Source organism: Paralichthys olivaceus, chromosome 7, assembly GCF_024713975.1.
Source record: "Paralichthys olivaceus isolate ysfri-2021 chromosome 7, ASM2471397v2, whole genome shotgun sequence".
Taxonomy (NCBI): domain Eukaryota; kingdom Metazoa; phylum Chordata; class Actinopteri; order Pleuronectiformes; family Paralichthyidae; genus Paralichthys; species Paralichthys olivaceus.
This window is the reverse complement of record NC_091099.1, coordinates 15,873,162-15,891,169: the sequence shown is the minus strand read 5'-3', so window position 1 is coordinate 15,891,169 and position 18,008 is coordinate 15,873,162. Positions and strand designations below refer to the sequence as shown.

General features: G+C 41.8%; 2 protein-coding genes across 2 annotated transcripts; both read left to right on the top strand.

Annotated features, from left to right (window-relative positions):
• The first annotated feature begins 36 nt into the window (after positions 1 to 36).
• On the top strand, positions 37 to 7,710 carry LOC109624413 (long-chain fatty acid transport protein 2-like). Its single transcript, XM_020079049.2, has 10 exons — positions 37 to 697; positions 1,514 to 1,723; positions 1,804 to 1,959; positions 2,163 to 2,287; positions 2,392 to 2,586; positions 2,667 to 2,757; positions 3,521 to 3,719; positions 3,796 to 3,893; positions 5,917 to 6,047; positions 6,220 to 7,710. The coding sequence occupies exons 1-10, from the start codon at positions 235 to 237 to the stop codon at positions 6,394 to 6,396; spliced, it is 1,845 nt and encodes a 614-aa protein (XP_019934608.2). The 5' UTR covers positions 37 to 234; the 3' UTR covers positions 6,397 to 7,710.
• Positions 7,711 to 8,771: 1,061 nt separating this feature from the next.
• LOC109624412 (long-chain fatty acid transport protein 2) lies at positions 8,772 to 16,770 on the top strand. Its single transcript, XM_020079048.2, has 10 exons — positions 8,772 to 9,335; positions 10,688 to 10,897; positions 12,066 to 12,224; positions 12,360 to 12,484; positions 12,579 to 12,773; positions 13,421 to 13,511; positions 13,624 to 13,822; positions 14,809 to 14,906; positions 15,023 to 15,153; positions 15,628 to 16,770. Exons 1-10 carry the CDS (start codon positions 8,858 to 8,860, stop codon positions 15,802 to 15,804), a joined length of 1,863 nt encoding a protein of 620 aa, XP_019934607.2. The 5' UTR covers positions 8,772 to 8,857; the 3' UTR covers positions 15,805 to 16,770.
• The last annotated feature ends 1,238 nt before the right edge of the window (positions 16,771 to 18,008 follow it).

The following is an 18,008-nucleotide window of genomic DNA, read 5'->3' as shown; positions in this document are numbered from 1 at the left end:
GAGCCTGAAGGCATCCTGCAGAGCATTTTCTCTCTACAAGAGTGAATGGACTCAGTGTGAATCCGTCATTCCAGATCTGTGGCAGCTCAGTTAGTTTATAACCAGATTGTAAATGTTTCCACACCTTCACTTTTTCTCTGAGCTCCTTCTCCTCACCACCTTCGCCCACCCTCCTCTCCCCCTCTCTCCCTCTGAAACTTTCGTCTCTCTGGCTGAACTCCTCTTCACGCCACCATGCTCCTCTGGATCCTGTGTGCAGCTGTGCTCCTGCTCGGCCTCCTCTTCCTCCGCTTCCCTTACCTCCACCTGGACCTCCAACACGTGCTCGACAAAGTCAAAACGGGACGCCTGATCCTGGAACACATCCGGAACAACTACACTGTCCTGGACCGGTTCCTGGACGCGGTGAGGACGCATCCGCTCAAACCGTACCTCCGCTTCAAGGATGAGACGTTCACGTACCGGGACGCGGACGCGCTCAGCAACAAGGCCGCCAGAGTGTTCCTGCAGAGCGGCCTGCTGAAGCAGGGCGACACGGTGGCGATGTTCCTGGGAAACGAGCCCATGTTCCTGTGGCTGTGGCTCGGCCTGGCGAAGATCGGATGCTCCGCCGCGTTCCTCAACCACAACGTCAGATCCAAGTCCCTGCTACACTGCTTCAGCTGCTGCGGAGCGTCCACACTGGTGGCTGCTGCAGGTTCATATGTCCCATCTCACTCATTCACTTACAGCTGGCAACACATCTGTCTCTGCAGCATCACTTTCATCAGAACAAATCCAACATCAGTTCATCTAACATTGTCTTCATCTTTAAAGTCAGTAACTAAATATCTGGCTCACACCTGGAGTTTGACGGAATCTTGCAGAGCATTTTCCCTCTTTAACTATTTGAGGAGCAATAGAAGTTTTTTTTATACAATTTAAATCACACGTCAGGTTTATTAATGTCATTCCAGCCTGTAAAACACCCAGTGGAGCTCAGGACCCATGTGCACATACACAGTATTTAATCAGTGATTCCAGATCCTGTGGCATCATTTACTAAATACTAGAGCAGAGCTATATGGACAAAAATTACACCAAGATTTGACAAAATCAAATGTCGATAATTATCACAATGAATTTGATGTTATTTATTTATTATTGAATTAATTGTCTTCCTACTATATACATAATATTATACATTTCGCTAAGGCTGGGTGATGCAGCCATGAATTACATAAAATCTTTAGGTATTTGTACTTGTATTTCCTTTTATGTTACTTGTACCCAACACATATATTTACGAGGTTTAGTTGCACTTTGCCCAATAAGATTGTACATGTGGGACCATGTTACGAAATATTATATTTTACAGATATGAAAACTACCAGAGGTTTTTATCTGTGGCCTCTTACAAAGAAAACAACAATATATTTATACACTGTTCCCTGTGATTGTGATCACATTTTTTCAAGATATCTTCAAGTCTCAGTGTCAGAGAACGATCGTGCTCACTGGGTTTTATTTCCAGAGTTGCAGGATGCAGTGGAGGAGATCCTGCCCACTCTGCTGGAGCAGCAGGTCACTGTTTACATCCTGACTGACACGTGCACGACCGTCGGCATGGAGAGCTTCACAGATAAGATGAGCCTGGCCTCTTCTGAGCCTCTGCCCAAGGATTCAAGGTCACACGTGACCCTGCACAGTCCAGCGGCCTACATATACACATCTGGAACAACAGGTGAGCTACTCGAGGCTCTAACGTGTGGGATTCCACAGCGACATGTCAGCTACATGCAGCCTCTGGCTTCTCTTCACCAGGTCTCCCTAAAGCAGCGGTGATCACTTACACCAAACTGTGGTTCCTATCTTGGCTTCAGCGCACATCAGGAGTGAACTCCAGTGATGTGATCTACATCACCCTCCCTCTGTATCACAGCACCGGCTTCCTCGGCTGCACCGGAGCCATTGAGAGAGGTACGCACACCTCTGGGTTTAACAGTCATTTAGTTCAAGGAGGAGGCTATAGGGTTATTGTAAATTTCCCCTGTAGTCAACAAATCCAACGAAAAAAAAACCCAAAAATTTCTGCTAAGAAAATATTAAAATCTATATAATAAAAAATGTCACCCACCTCCTCCTCCATGGTTGTTGTTTGTCACCTTGCTGTTTGTGTGCAGGTATCACTGTGGCTTTGAGGAGTAAATTTTCTGCCTCTCAGTTTTGGGACGACTGCAGAAAATATAATGTTACTGTCGTACAGTACATCGGTGAGATCATGCGTTACCTCTGCAACACACCAAAGGTGTGTACCGTCTGTGGCAGCACTAACACTAACGCAGCTACTGTCACCAGGAAAGAATATTCAACAAAACCGTTCTGATGTTTTTATATCGTCTTTCCTGTCAGAGACCCAACGATCGGGACCACAGAGTCAGACTCGCATTGGGCAACGGGATTCGAGCTGATGTCTGGAGGGAATTCCTCAGCAGGTTTGGGAAAATCAAAATCCGAGAGTTTTACGGAGCGACGGAGGGGAACTTCGCTCTGTACAATTACACCGGCAAGATCGGAGCTGTGGGGCGAGACTCCTTCCTCAACAGGGTAAATAAAGTTCATGTTTTCTTTCCTACATTATGAAGTTAAATGTGTTCATCAATATGGTTATTGTTTTTGTTTTGCAGATGCTTTTCCCATTCTGTGTGGTCAAATACAACGTAGAAGGAGGAGAACCTGTGCGGGATTCTTCTGGGTTCTGCATAAAGGCTGCGAAAGGTTTGTCAGGACCATAAATAATATGGTTACAATTTAAATGTTATAAGTTAGCCTTAGTTTGCCTTCAAAAGACCAATACATTTTTAAACTCAGTGTCCTTAAATCTGACAATTCTAGAATACAATACAGACACTGGAATATATCCCCAGTGGAGTAAAGAAGGAAATTATTATTGTGTAGAAACACTTTGGTACTGTCAGTTTGTTTGTTAGTTGGTTTATGAACAAGATTACACAAACATAATGGACAGATTACCACAAAACATGGTGGAAGGATGCACCATGGGTCAGGAAATAACCTTTTTCAACATCTCAGAGAATAATTCATGGATCTGGATGAAAAAAAGTTGACTGAGAAATCTGTGATCTGCACCAAAAGTTTAATTGGTTCTTCCCTGGCCCATGTCTCATCCTTTTGTTTTAACGGAAATCCATTCAGTTGTTTTTGAGTAATCCTGATAATAAACAAAGAGATGGAGGGAGGGAGATCATAACCTCTTTGGCAGAGGTCTACTCGGACGTATGACATCAGTATTTCTGAAATCCTTGCTATGACCCAGTTAGCACTTTTCACTTCGGTGAATTCCATTTTATACAATCATAGATGATCCCTGTGCTCAACAACACTGTCACTTTATAATTGTTATAATAAATGTTGACTTTAAACTCTTGTCTGTTGCCTCCAGGTCTCTGTTGTACATGACACCATGAAAGACTGGTGGGGCCACCTCACCAACTTCTCCTGTTTGAACCTTTTCCCTCAGGTGAGTCTGGACTGTTGGTGTCTGAAATATCAGCGAGGACTCCGTTCTCTGGTTATGCCCGAGACCTGCAGCAGACGGAGAAGAAGAAGCTCCACGACGTCTTCAAGAAAGGAGACGTGTACTTCAACACTGGCGACCTGCTGCGCATCGATGAGGATGATTTCATCTATTTCCACGACCGAGTCGGAGACACGTTCAGGTTGTGTTTCAGTCACGTGCAGTTCAAACCTCTTGGTGCCACGCAGCCTGTAAGATTAGTTTTTTATCGTCAACAGATGGAAAGGAGAAAATGTGGCCACAACTGAGGTGGCTGACATCATGACGGTGGCTGACTGCATCAAAGAAGCCAACGTGTACGGAATTAAAGTGCCAGGTAATTCTCACTGACATCTTCTTGTCACAGATGCAGCAGCAGAAATCGTTGCATAAACCAGAGCAGCAAATAACAACTCATTTCATTTGATGAGCAATTAATTAAATTAGTAAAATGTCAGGAAAAATGTCCATCACAACTTCCTAAAAACCAATAAGACGTCTTCAGATTGATTTTTTTTGTCTACAAATGTAATATCACTTAAATATATTCACTTTGCAATAACTTTAAACAGAAGAGCAGCATGTGCTCATATTTTAGAGGCTGCAACTTGGGACTGTTTGTCATTTCTGTCAAAATGACTTAAACAAATCTGTTGAATATCAATTCTTAAATTGATTATTTTTTATATATTTTTATTTTATTGAGTGAGTAAATATATTCCTGTCACATAATTTTTAATAAATCTTATTCCATGATTTAACCCTAATTAATTATTTAATCAGTCAAATATGTTTTATTAAACAAATACATGAGTAGAATATAATAATTATTCATAATTCTTAAACTGATTTAAATGTTGGTTTTATTTAATTTGTCTCACACAATATTGATCTGACAAAATAATACTTATTACTAACACTATATTACTCATGTATCTAATAATACCTCTATTAATCTAAATATTTAAAGCCATCTATTGTGAATCTTGGGCACTTTGCAACTACACAAACCCCAACTGAACACGTGTTAATAATTCACCATGATGTTGAGTCACTTCTTAATGTTGAATAATTGACTTATAACTGAAATGAACAGGGAACACCAACAAGTATCTTCTCACTTCACAGTGAAAGGAAATGTAGTTTTTCTACAACCAACCTAATGAGCACATCACATGTATGTATTCTGTGTCAGATGTGTGATCAGTCAACATAAATCACTACATTGTTGTGAATACAGATCGAGTTAAACATGAGCTTCATGTGTTGGTTTTGTTCTGCGTGAATGTCACAGACCAGACACGTTGTTTTTAAGTGAAAGGTCACAGCTCGTGTTATAAACTCACAGTGGACCTTGCCTCGGTGAAGCTGTGTTTACACTCTGTCAGTGTGTTGAAGTCAATGATCCGGTCGTAAACTTTGACCAGTAAAAGCAGTTTTATGTGCCGACCGAGCGCATCACTGGTTTTTAGACTCTTACACCAGACTGAGAAAGAGGAACAAGTTCATCCTGGGTTTCCAGTTCTCCCAGTCCCACAGTGATGTGCTAACAGACGATCCCACTCCGGGGATTGGCTGCAGTTGATGTGAAGTAAAAAATCAGAACCAGAAATGGCAGAGAAGACACTGGCAGCGCAAAGTTCAAAACACAGACAGATTGCAACATGTTGCAACTCATGACTTGGATCAGAGTGAACTTTAAATAACAGAACAATAGAAGCAAAAGGGACTGGGGGGGGGGCTACATAAATCCTTCGTTGTTTTTGGCAGAAAGTGCCACAGCACCTTGTTCTTTACAAAACTACTGTCACTTTGTTTGCTCAAATCAGTGCAGCGAGGAGTGTGTGCTCCCACACTCACACTGTGATCCCTGTTATCGGAATTATTTTCATTTCTCATCTTTCTTTACAAAAAGCGACATTTCCCCCCGACTCTGTGTGTTGATGTTCAGAAGACCCTCAGTTGAAGTCTGGTTTGTTTAAAGCATTTCTTTTAGTCCCCAGTATGAGTCAAGGCCCAAAACACTGGATCCTACATTTCCCATAATACAATTTGTGTTTTATACAACCCTCCTGTTCCGTTGCAAGCCCACTCACACCCTGGGTTTGACTTAAGGAGATGTTCTCCTCCACAGCTTGACAACACATTACACAACTTTTATCACAGGCTATTTCTACTTCTGATGTTTATGTGTGAGATTGGTGGACTGCCCCTTTAAGAGCAGTGATAACAACAAGTACAAGGCGCTGAGTACCACTATGTTACTGCATGTACCATGTATCATTGTGTACGTTGAATCATTACTGCTTCACATCAGTAAACTGATTTCTTGTGAATCTTGATTTAATGTGTTTTTACAGGTCAGGAGGGGAGGGCTGGGATGGCTGCTGTCACTTTAAGAGACGGACAGAAGTTTGACTCTGCAGATGTTTTTAAACACGTTGAAAACTTCCTGCCAGCCTACGCACGACCCCGGTTTATCAGGATTCAGGTGCATTTTCCTTTTCTTTCGAAATGTTTACAAATCCAGAATGTACCCCACCTCTCACCCAGTGTCAGCTCATAAGTGGTATAGATAATGGACGGATGGAATATTTCTCTGGTGTTGAGAGCATGATTTATTTATGATCATTCATGTCATTTAATCATTTTGATTGTTGCAGAGTTCCATCGAGGTAACAGGCACGTTCAAGCACTTGAAGGTGAAGCTGGTGGAGGAAGGCTTTGACCTAAATCTAATAACCGACCCTCTCTACTTCCTGGATGAGAAAGAGAGGAGTTACATCCCACTAACGCTGGACATCTTTAATGGAGTGACGTCAGGGAAAATCAAAATATAAAAGATTTAGGTGAAAGGGATCTATTGGCAGAAATGAAATATAAAATAATCCTAGTGATGTTTCACTAGTGTTTTTCATCTAAATTGTACAAATTGTTGTTTTCTTTACCCTAGAATGAGCCTTTATATTGAAATACTTTATATTTACATCAGGAGCGGGTCCTCTCTACGGAGGCTGCATGTTTTTAACAGTAGTCCAGACTGGACAAACTAAACATCTTTTAAGTTGAAGGCCTCAAGTTCTCTTTCGTGTTTAGGGGAGGGTGAGGGGAGGGGTATTCAGCTGCAACATGCAACTTCACCACTAGATGTCACTGATTTCTACACACTGAACCTTTAAAGGAAAAATCCATGTGATGCTGGGTTGTGATTTATCTTCACGTGTTTGTTCTTCTACCTCTGCATTCATTTCACACCTACCCCCTGATGACACATTGTGGCACATGTTTGATGCTGTGAGTAACACATACAGAACACATCTACACTGCTGCAGCGACACCGTGGCTTCAAATGAAACAAGAAAGCGAGTTCTTCCTGTTGAAGAAAGCAGAGCTGTGAGCCTCTTGTTCATAGAGCAGCTTCTCCCTGCATTCTGCTCTGTGGAGCCTATTGTCAGTGTAGGAGGTGAAATCTCTGGCCTGGATACAACACACCTCTCTTTGTAAGAGAGTGTCTGCTGTAGGGTCCCTCCCTCTACCGAGGGGCAATGACCAAACACACAGAAATGACTGTGGCCAACATATTCACACATGTCCTCTTCTGCTTAATAGAATAAAATAAAGTGATGGAATTATTTGAGTCCTACACTGTTAATTCGATCTGAACCCATGCCTTTTTAGACACTGTTAAATATAAGTTAAAGTTAAAATAAAGTTATCACAAGCTCTTAACTCTTGATTTCAGTTTAAAAGAAAAGAATCATTAATGTGGACTAAATGAGTCATTTCTCACACTTGTGTATCCTGTAAATATTAGAGTCTGTTATTTTGGGCACATTAATCTATGTTAATGTAGAAAGGTGACTTTTTAAATCCTGCAGATTAATAACTTGTGTGGTTTTCTTAAAATAACCGCACGTGACTGGTTTGTCGTGTCATGCTCAACATGAATCACGACAGAGTGTTTCTGATCGATATGACACTGACTCAGGTCGGGAGCAGGGTGACCCAGCAGCTCAGACATGGAGAGCAACCTCATTAACCAGCAGTGAATTTCACTTCAATGCAATGGAAATGTTCCTGAAAACACGATGATGTATGAACCATCCACTGTTGTCATGGTACTTTTACTACATAAAGTCTGAAGTGTAAAATATGTGGTTCTTTTTTCTTTTTCTTTCCTTTTTTTGTGGTGTGTGTGTGTTTGTGTGTGTGTGTGTGTGTGTGTGTGTGTGTGTGTGTGTGTGTGTGTGTGTGTGTGTGTGTGTGTGTGTGTGTGTGTGTGTGTGTGTGTGTGTGTGTGTGTGTGTGTTTTCCTCACCTCTTCAGGACCTTTCCCAGCATAAACACTGACATTGACAGAACCAGTACATGTGATGGGGACCCAGGCCTGGTCCTACTGAGGCTTACCTTCATTTCTGTGGTCCTGGTTAAAGTTAATGATAAGATGTGAACTGTGGTCAGTTTGGGTTAGGTTGTCTATGAATGGAAGTCATTACAATGTCCTAATAAGGATCCCACAAACCTGTGTGTGTGTGTTGGGGGGTGGTGCAGGTATTACTCATGTTGTGGGGACCTAATTCTGTTTACACCGTCCAGAGGTTTGTAAATCATTCCTTTTTATGGTGAAGACATGTTTTAAGGTGAAGTTTAATTTAGGTTTAGGTTAAAGCTAGGATTAGGTTAAACTTAGATTAAGATAAAAGTTCGGGTTAGGTAAGTAGTAACTATGTATTAGGTTAGAATAAGTTTCCAGAAATGTAATACAAGTCAATTTAATGTCCTCTAAAGCCATGGAGACATGACTGTGTGTGTGTGTGTGTGTCCTCCTCATTAATCAGAATTATTATTTGTGATGAAGCTTGCTCCTGAGTTTCTTGTTTTATAATCGTGTTCTGAATACATGTTGTCCTTTTTAAAAACAACATTAACTCTCTAACCTGCAGGTGTCGCTGGTGTGAGTCAGTTCGATGGGGGTGAGTGTCTCTCTCCATGTTTGTGTCTTCGCTTCAGTCGCTCCTCTGGAGGATCTCATCCACAGAGCAGCAGCTGATCAACACAACAACTGCATCAGTGACACCCTGAAATCAACCGAGGGCTCAAATGTGCAAACACCCGCTCAGCGACTGGAAACCACTCCGGTATGAGGGAGGGGTCAGTGGGTCGGAGTTGAGCACCGCCCCGGGGAGAGCTGCTGAACTTTGTCACAAATATCCAGTGATTCCTCACCCCCCCTCTCTCTCTCACACACACACACACACACACACACACACTGATGACCCAGCTCGCAGACAGAGCTGCAAAATGTACCTGTGGTTCACCGTGCTGGCCGGACTGGCTCTGCTGTCCCTCCCGGTCATCACAACACTTTTCCCGTACTTGGCCGCGGACCTGACGTACATTCTGCGGAGCCTCAAACTCGGCGTCAGGCTCGTCAAGTACAAGAAAAGCAAGAGTTTCTACAGCATCCTGGACTGTTTCCTGGACGCGGCCCAACAACACCCCGAAAAAATCTTCCTGCGCTTCGAGGGTCGAGACTTTTCTTACGGAGATGTGGACCAGCGGAGCAACAAGGTGGCCCGAGCCCTGCAGGCTGCAGCCCGGCTGGAGGAGGGGGACACGGTGGCCCTGTTTCTCCCCAACGAGCCCAGCTTCGTGTGGGTCTGGCTCGGCTTGTTCAAACTGGGGTGTCCCGCAGCTCTGCTCAACTTCAACATCAGGTCCAAGTCTCTGCTGCACTGCTTCTCCTGCTCCGGGGCCAAGGTCATCATCACCTGCCCAGGTAAGAGAGACAGGTGCCAGGGCCGCAGGAAAGAGGGGCAGGGGTCCGGGGGGGGGGGGGGGGGGGGGGGGGGGGGGGGGGGGTGTCGGGTGTCGGGTGTCTGATCATTATTATTATTTTTATTAAAATCTGTCTATTTGGGCCCTTGTCCACGTTTCAGAATGAAACATCTTTTTGTTCCACCAAAGATAAGACATGTGTGTTTTCATTTATCATCTATTCATTTATCTGTTCCCTGTGTGTAATTATGTGGGAACTCTGAGCAGCTCATTCAGTGGCAGACTGCAGCACCCACAGTGCAAGTCAGAGGGGTTTCAAAGGTCCTTCATCCCAACAGCCATAAGGCTTTTGGTAACACATTAGTTTAGGGAACACGATATTAGTCATTAATACATAACTAATAAGTATATCTATTAGTGCTTAGTAAGGTTTTTATTAAGCATCTGCATATATGTATTAGGTCTTAATTGAACACATTCTTATTTTTGCTTAACAACTGGTTTATTCTTGGTAAATCCTTAGAAGGCCTTAGTTGGCCATGATCGTAAGTTATTAGTATTTAGTATGGGTCAAAATAAAGAGGCTACAGACTCCTTATACACTGTCTTAATATACTACCTATTGAGACAGTGTAGCAACATATTGTGACAATGTATTAGGAGTCTACTTTGATCCATACTATATATCAGCAACTTAACCTCAAGACTAACTAGCTGCTTATTAAGGGTTTGTCAAGAATAAATGACCTATTCAGTAAGAATAAGAAATTGTTGAATAAATACCTAATACATATGTAGAGATGCTTAATGCAGATCTTATTGATCATTAACACATACACTTATTACTCATGTATTAGTGGCTAACATTGTGTTCCCTAAACTAAAGTGTTACCAGACTTTTCAACAAACAGGTAAAAACAGTGTAAAAATAATTCCTCTCATCCAGTATCATTCCTGTGTACTTACACTGTTAGCTGATAAGTTTTTCATGAGGATAATGTAATATGCAGATTTATTTCAACTTGTTGCAGTATCTCCTGGACAGGTCAATATTTCAACAGTTCAGTTTTTAGTGACTTCATGTCCTGTATGGACTCAGTCTGTGTGTTCCACATTCACTCCTGCAGATTGAGGTTATTTAAGGAACCATTGCTCTCAGGAATCCAGTTTTTCCACACTCTCACTATGGCTCATGGAGTTTTACTATTGAAAAATGCATTTGAGCTGAGCCGCCTACACCATGTGCTCGTATCCCAGTGGGGCCCGAGGTAACGTGATGCAGGCATGTGCATGATTGTGCAACACAAGGCTCTGACATATTGCATGGGGCTGAAGACTTTTCTATATTTGCAGAGCTGCAGGACGCTGTGGAGGAGGTTCTACCGACGCTCAGGGAGCAGGGGATCAGTGTGTATATCCTGTCGGACAGCTGCCGTGTCCAGGGCATAAACTCTTTGTCTGACAAGATCTCCCAGGCCTCAGATCAGCCTCTGTCCCGGGACCTCAGAGCCAATGTCAACATCAAGAGCACCGCTCTGTACATCTACACGTCAGGCACCACAGGTACACCCGGAAACTTCTCTTAAAACACAACAAATAAGTAAACGTCTACTTTTCTTTTTGCACAATGTGCATGTCCATGTGCTCAACACAAACTAAACTAAAAATCATAAAAAGCTGCTCCAAAGCTCGACTAGTGCTCATAAACTCCACAGGGAAACTCTAGTTTCTTATGCTGGATTGTTAGAGCAGAACATATTCCCTCCCACACACTGTTATTAATCTAAAGCATCTATTTAAAAGTACAGTGTGTAGAATTTTGTGATATCTAGTGTTAAAATTGCATGTTGCAGCTGAACACCCCTCACCTCACCCTCTCCTTCCAAACATGAGAAAGAACCTGTGGTAGCCTTTAATTGTCATAAAAACTCAAAAGGTGTTTAGTTTGTCCAGTCTGGACTAATGTAAAAAACATGGCGGCCTCCGTAGAGAGGACCCCCTCGATGTAAATATAAAGTATTTGAATATAAAGGGCCTTTACTGGGGTAAAGAAAAATACAATTCATACAATTTAGATTAAATGAACTAGTGAAAACATCATGAGGATTATTCTACATTAAATTTCTGCCAAAAGATCCCTTTCACCTAAATCTTACACACTGGACCTTTAACCAAATAGAAAATGGTAAATTGTGTGTATTTATATATTTTTCTATTCTTGATGACCACTCAAGCTGCTGAATGCTCCACCACATTCACCGGCTAGTTGTTAACTTTGACTGTTTGGTGCTGTGCAGTAGAGTGCGGCTCAGGTCATATTTTTCTGTCCCATTTAAGCCCAAAAGAAACTAACTGTGTGTGCAACCCAAACCTGTGACACTCATGGTCATTGCTTACAACACAAGCAGGGAACACTCAGTGGGTTTATAGTTTTTTTTCTGCTGTTCTTATATGAGAGGACTGAGAGTGAATTGTAAAAAAACATGTTTTGAAACAGAAATAATTAAGTGAAAGTTGAGACACATTTTCTAAAAAGAAATATTGATTAGTGCAGCTTTAAAGAAAAAATACCCTGTACTGTGAATGAACAGCAGAGAGGTGGATCACGCTGAAGGACTGGGTTAATCTTTGTATGGATGTTTTGAAACCCTGTTTATCTCTGTAAAAACAGATACCTCTATTTGTTGCATTGAAAAACCTGAGTTAATTAATTGTTCTTTTACCTTTGCAGGTTTACCTAAAGCAGCGGTTGTCACCCATGAGAGGGTGTGGGCCGCCTCCTTCATCCAGGCAGCGTGTGGGATCACAGCAGACGACATCTTCTACATCAATCTTCCTCTGTATCACAGTGCAGGCTTCCTTATCGGGTTGGCCGGAGCCATTGAGAGAGGTGATGATCCTCCTGATCTTCTCATGAGAAGAAGAATAAAAGCATTTACACAGCTGGTTTTGGGCTTTAAAGAAGGGGATTGTGTTCACAGTGAGATAAAGCTGTAATATCTGCGTAACTTCATGTCTGCTGCAGGTATGACCATTGTTCTGAAGAGAAAGTTCTCTGCCTCTCAGTTCTGGGAAGACTGCCGGAAATATAACGTGACGGTAGTGCAGTACATCGGTGAAACAATGCGCTACCTCTGCAACACGCCCAAGGTAACAAGGATCCAAGGCCAGCACGTCCTTAAATATATCATGACCTGTTTCGATTGTGTCTCTTACTAATCAGAAGTGATGCCACTGTTTGCAGAAGGACAACGAGAAGAACCACAAAGTGAAGATCGCCATCGGAAACGGAATCCGGGAAGACATTTGGTCAGAGTTCCTGAATCGCTTCGGGGATATTCAAGTCCGAGAGTTGTACGCTGCCACAGAGGGAAACATCGGCTTCATAAACTACACGTCCAAGATCGGAGCGGTGGGGCGAGTCAATTTTGTCCACAAGGTAAAGGAGCATATGTGGTGTTTTTCATTCATGGTAGTCATGTGGCTCTAGGAATGGTTGGTCTGTCCGTCTCTCAGGCTGATGTTTTTTAACAATACTGGAGGGATTGACACAAAATAGACATTCAAGCTCCAAGAGGATGAAGCCCAACAACTTCCTCTGACTCTTCATGGAGCGTCTCAACAACTATCAGAGAGATTACCGTGGAATTTAGTCCAGAAATTCATGTCCCCCTCAGGATGAACCGTAATGATTCTGGTAGTCTCTGACTTTTTATCTAGCACAGAGTTGAACTCTTTCCTTATCAAGGGCCACTTGTCAACATTGTTTGAGAGCCACACTACATACTGGACACCTTTGTTATGTTTTTCATTTTAACAATCAAACCTGCAAAACAACATTCCCAACATCAGCTGTTCTTTATGTTTAGTGCTAGCTTAACATAGAGAGAATTATTCTCACTAAACATCAGCAGGTTAGCCTTTTTTTATTTTGAGCACACTAGCATTAGCATTTAGCTCGAAAGAGACCTGTGCCCAAAGTCGTAATCACCGTAGACTGTAAACTTAATCAACTATTAAATCAAATACCAACTTCTCACTGATTTACATTTTGAACCGATGTACGTTGTCTTTGTTCTTTCTTAGTTCTTCTTCCCCTACACTCTGATCAAGTTTGACATTGAGAACGAGGAGCCTGTCAGAAACTCTGAGGGTCTGTGCATCGAAGCAGCCAGAGGTGAGTGGACTCACTCATACCAAACCTTTAGATTCTTGATCTGCAACTTCAAGACTTCACTGTGGCTCTATGGGAAACTGTGATGACCATTGTTCCTGTATCTCCTTATCAGGTGAGACAGGACTTTTGGTGGGAAAGATAACTCAGAGGTCTCCCTTTATTGGATACGCTGGTAATCAGCAACAGAACGAGAAGAAGAGGCTCCACAATGTTTTGAAAAAGGGCGACATGTACTTCAACACGGGGGATCTGCTTCGGTTTGACCACGAGAACTTTGTGTACTTCCAGGATCGAGTTGGTGACACTTTCAGGCACGTAGCTACTAATTATGTATTTATCAATCCGTTTGTTGCTACTGTTTTCTCTCAAAGGATCATCCTGATTGGACTAAATGTATTTCACAAAACAGAAAAATCCTTTCTCTCTGACTGTCTCTACTTTAATTTCGAAGTTATCGACATGCATTCATCTGATCGACTGGGGTGCAGCGGAACTGTAGTCCACTCCTGACTATTTTGAAAATCTAGGCCCTTTGGGTGTCCTGATAACATCCTGTTACTATGGGGATGGGCTTATTTTGAAAATCTAGGCTCCTTACAAGTTTCCTGATAACATCCTCTTACTATGGGGGGGCTTATTTTGAAAATCTAGGCTCCTTACAGGTTTCTTGATAACTTAACTGGTTAGAGTTAAGAAATGTGACTGTGGGAGCGAGTTCAAAAAGTTTGACTGTTGTTCTCCTCTCTAACCTTTTTTTTTCAAATTAACATGGCATCCAATGGAGAGGTGAAACCAGAAAACATTTTTCAAAAAAATGATACAGCCAAAAGTATAGGTCCGAGAGATGTCATAGTCACATGTCTGCGAAGCAAACAAACACTATTTTATTTTGATTTAAAAATCATGTCTGACAACCTCCATTTGTTGCTGTTTTAGCTAACAAAAAGTTAGCTGTTTTCAGCCATTTTTTCACACTTGCTCTAATTGGGCGAGAGCCCTTGACTACTCACTCTAAATGAGCGAGAGACCTTGACTCCCATGCATTTAGGTTTCATTATTTTTGCGATTTGCTTGATGAATGTCTTAGAAAAGTAATAGCACAGCGATCGCCCCTGCAATGCATTCACCTATAATTACAGCTTTTTAGGTCAAAACTTGTTTTAGAAAGTTTTGATTGCTCAGCTAATTTTTCATACCCAACACAATAAGATGTATTAACAGTTTTTCTCAGTTGCAAGACTGGTGTTTCAAGAAACTGTGTATTTGAAGAAAAAACGTCTCTGTGCCTTCGTTACAGATGGAAAGGAGAGAACGTTGCCACATCAGAGGTCGCAGACAATCTCACAAAGGCTCATTGCATTTTTGAGGCAAACGTCTATGGTGTTGAGGTTAAAGGTAAAAAAAAAACTCAGAAATTGTTCTAGTAGAAATGTGTCTCTGAAGTTGAAGACAATCATAAATAGATAAACATTGTATTTTTAATATTTCCTGTACGTGAATCAAACACTAAGGTCACGAAGGGCGAATCGGCATGGCAGCTGTCACTTTGAACGCCGGAGAAGATTTTGACTGCTCAGACGTCTACAAGCAGGTGGTCGACAACCTCCCAGGATACGCCAGACCTCGATTCATCAGAATTCAGGTAACAAATCACTTCCTCTAACCAGACTAGCTCATTAAAGGTACTTTCAACATGACCTGCAGAGGAACCCCGGAGAACTGGGTCCGGACTTTCTCCACAGTTTTCCTTTCGCACATGCACAACACAGCAGTGGGTTCTCTGCTCAGACTCGTTCACAACAGCAACAAATTCTCCTCAGCGGTCAGGGAAGGTGCAGCAGGCCAGACGTAGGATGCAACGTATCAATTCTACCGCAAATATCACATCCACTTTCGGTGGAGAAAGTTCGCCGAATCTCTGGCTCTCACGCAGACATTTGCAATCACACATGCACGTTCTCCCGAAAACCAGAATTCACATGAGGACAGGAAGTGGAGTTATTGAGTCAGCAGTGAATGCAGGGAAAACACTGACACACTGATGTGGTCATGTGTTGTTCAGAAACTGAAGCTGTACTGAAACGTTTCTGACCTCCACACTTTTTCTTGGTTGCAGCCCTGCCTGGAGATGACGGGGACGTTCAAGATGAGGAAAGTGAAGTTGGTGCAGGAAGGATTCGACCCGGCTCAAATCAAAGATCCTCTGTACTTCCTGGATCCTGAGAAAAAGAGTTACGTCCCGCTGACGGAGGAGATCTACAGAGCGATAGCGTCGAAAGATATCAAACTCTAACAGGGACATGACCCGTCCTTTACAAAAAATTGAACAGTTTACTCGTGGACCTTTTTTAATGCGGTCAACTAATCTCAGGGGCAGACTGACTTTGAAGCGGTACATCATCATTATCATCTGAAGAGACACTTTTATTTTTAAATTAACTCAACTACAGTTCATCTCTGTAAATGTATTCTACGACGCTGACAGTCTGATATAGATATGATCACTGCTACAGTTGTACTGTTAATAATTTAACTTTGTTTTTTGCTTAAAGCTAATTTTTACTATTATCTAAAGCTTTTTGCATCAGGCTGAGGACACTAATATTTAAAAAACTAATTAAGGTCAGCTTTTATGACTTACTAAATGTAATTATATCACATATTGTACAATCAGTGTGTGTTTATCACCTTTGTACCGATGTTACACACAGCCACTATCTTTGCTCTATCTAGGTTGTGTGTGTGACCAACACTTAACTCAGGAAGGTCTGGGTCTCTCGTCCTGTTGTTAATCTATAAGCTGCCGCTGTGCTCCTGTAAGCACACATGTGAACAGAGCAGCTGTATGATGTGACGGTGTGACTGACCCTTTGAGATAAAACTATACTCAGACTTTGTCACAAGTCTGGTCACACGGCAAACAAGTAAATGTTCTGGTGTCTCTCTGGTGATGTCTCAAAAACGACTTTGTTTCTTCCCTTGGATGTTGGAGTTTGAGGGAGTTTCTCTGTGTTTGATGGTTTACAGTTATGGGTCCACTGATTTCCTTGGGAATAATTAATCTTGATGAAAACAATCAGGTATATTTAGTGAACTATCATCTGTGAGTGTGTACATGTTCTTGCAGCTTGATTCAGTTTCAGGGATAGTTAGGCCTTGACGGACATATGTGCTGTGCTGAGTTTGTGACGGGCATAGTTGATGTCTCCATTGTTCATATATTAGTGATTATGTCATTAAACTTTTGATTCAAGAAAAACTTGTATTTTTACATTTTGAATTATAGATTTAAATGAAATAACTGAACATTTTTAGTTGAAACCCCACTTAATTAAGCAGATTAGAGGAAATCTTAAAACAGATTTTTGATTCAACATTGCCACTGAACAGGATGAAGTCACATTTAAGTGTAGTTGTGGTTAGGAAACCAATGGGATTCCTCATGTTCAAATGAAGATCGTCTGCATTGGATTTAAGTTTTGCTCAGTTCACTAAATGAACATGTTGAATGTGTTGATGAAGCACCTGTGAACGGTAGAACAAACATAAATCAATCACTGCAAACTGTTAATACAGTCGCCAACTTCTGAACACAGAGGAATCCTTTATGGCATTTGGCAGAAAAAACAGTCTGGGTGTGTTACTATGTAAAACATCTGGGGCTGTGTGTGTGTGTGCACTCACACACAAACTGAGCACACTCTTGACTGAGCCAAACTTTTCGAGTCCAAGCTCAGGAGTGATTTAGGAATGTTTTGGGTCAGGGAGGGGGTGTGGTCAGGTCTGTTGCTAGGTGTGACACATTCTTGGAACCGGTGTGAGTAAATAATCAAACAACGTAAATATCTTTGTGATAATAGTAGTGAATGTGTAGTGATAGTAGAAATAGTCTCAGGTATCTAATGAACATTTGTTTTGAATATATTAAAAGGTGTGGATCCGGATCAGGGGACCAGGAATTCTTTTCTTTCTATTTAAATTGCAAGAGAGTGTGTTTCAACATTTTCATTGATTCCAGATAATGATTCATGGATCTTGATGAAAAAAACCAATGAGAACTGATTGGGAACTGATATCTATGAGCTGGTTGGACCTTGGATGTGGTATGTGCTCTACTGAGTGTCTTCCTAGTTTTTTAATTTATTTACCTTACTACTAATTTTAACACTCAATCTGTTTAATAGCTAAGCTTTCATCAACATGTGTGATTGCTGGACAGTCTCTGCTAGATAAAGATAAAGAAGCACAAAACTCGACTCCACAGACGACCAGTGTTTACAGTTGACGAGTGTAAAAACATTTTAAGAGGAAGATCAGGACCTGGTGTTGGAGCGCAAACACAAGAGGCATAGGAGGCATCCCTCTGCACTAGTGAGGAGTGTGTGTGCACAGTGGTGGTGTGTGACTGTGTTTTAGTCTAAAAGTGAGGGGGCAGATTGCAGCACACGGAATTCTTCACGCGCAGGTGATTGCTACAATATTTATTTAAAAACACCT

Excerpts from the sequence above, each read along its gene's own strand:
- LOC109624413 (XM_020079049.2), top strand. The coding sequence starts at position 235 with ATGCTCCTCTGGATCCTGTGTGCAGCTGTGCTCCTGCTCGGCCTCCTC. Across the intron at positions 2,288-2,391 it reads ACCTCTGCAACACACCAAAG|AGACCCAACGATCGGGACCA; the intron begins GTGTGTACCGTC and ends CTTTCCTGTCAG. Across the intron at positions 2,758-3,520 it reads CTGCATAAAGGCTGCGAAAG|GTGAGTCTGGACTGTTGGTG; the intron begins GTTTGTCAGGAC and ends CTTTTCCCTCAG.
- LOC109624412 (XM_020079048.2), top strand. The coding sequence starts at position 8,858 with ATGTACCTGTGGTTCACCGTGCTGGCCGGACTGGCTCTGCTGTCCCTC. Across the intron at positions 13,512-13,623 it reads GTGCATCGAAGCAGCCAGAG|GTGAGACAGGACTTTTGGTG; the intron begins GTGAGTGGACTC and ends TCTCCTTATCAG. Across the intron at positions 13,823-14,808 it reads CGAGTTGGTGACACTTTCAG|ATGGAAAGGAGAGAACGTTG; the intron begins GCACGTAGCTAC and ends CCTTCGTTACAG.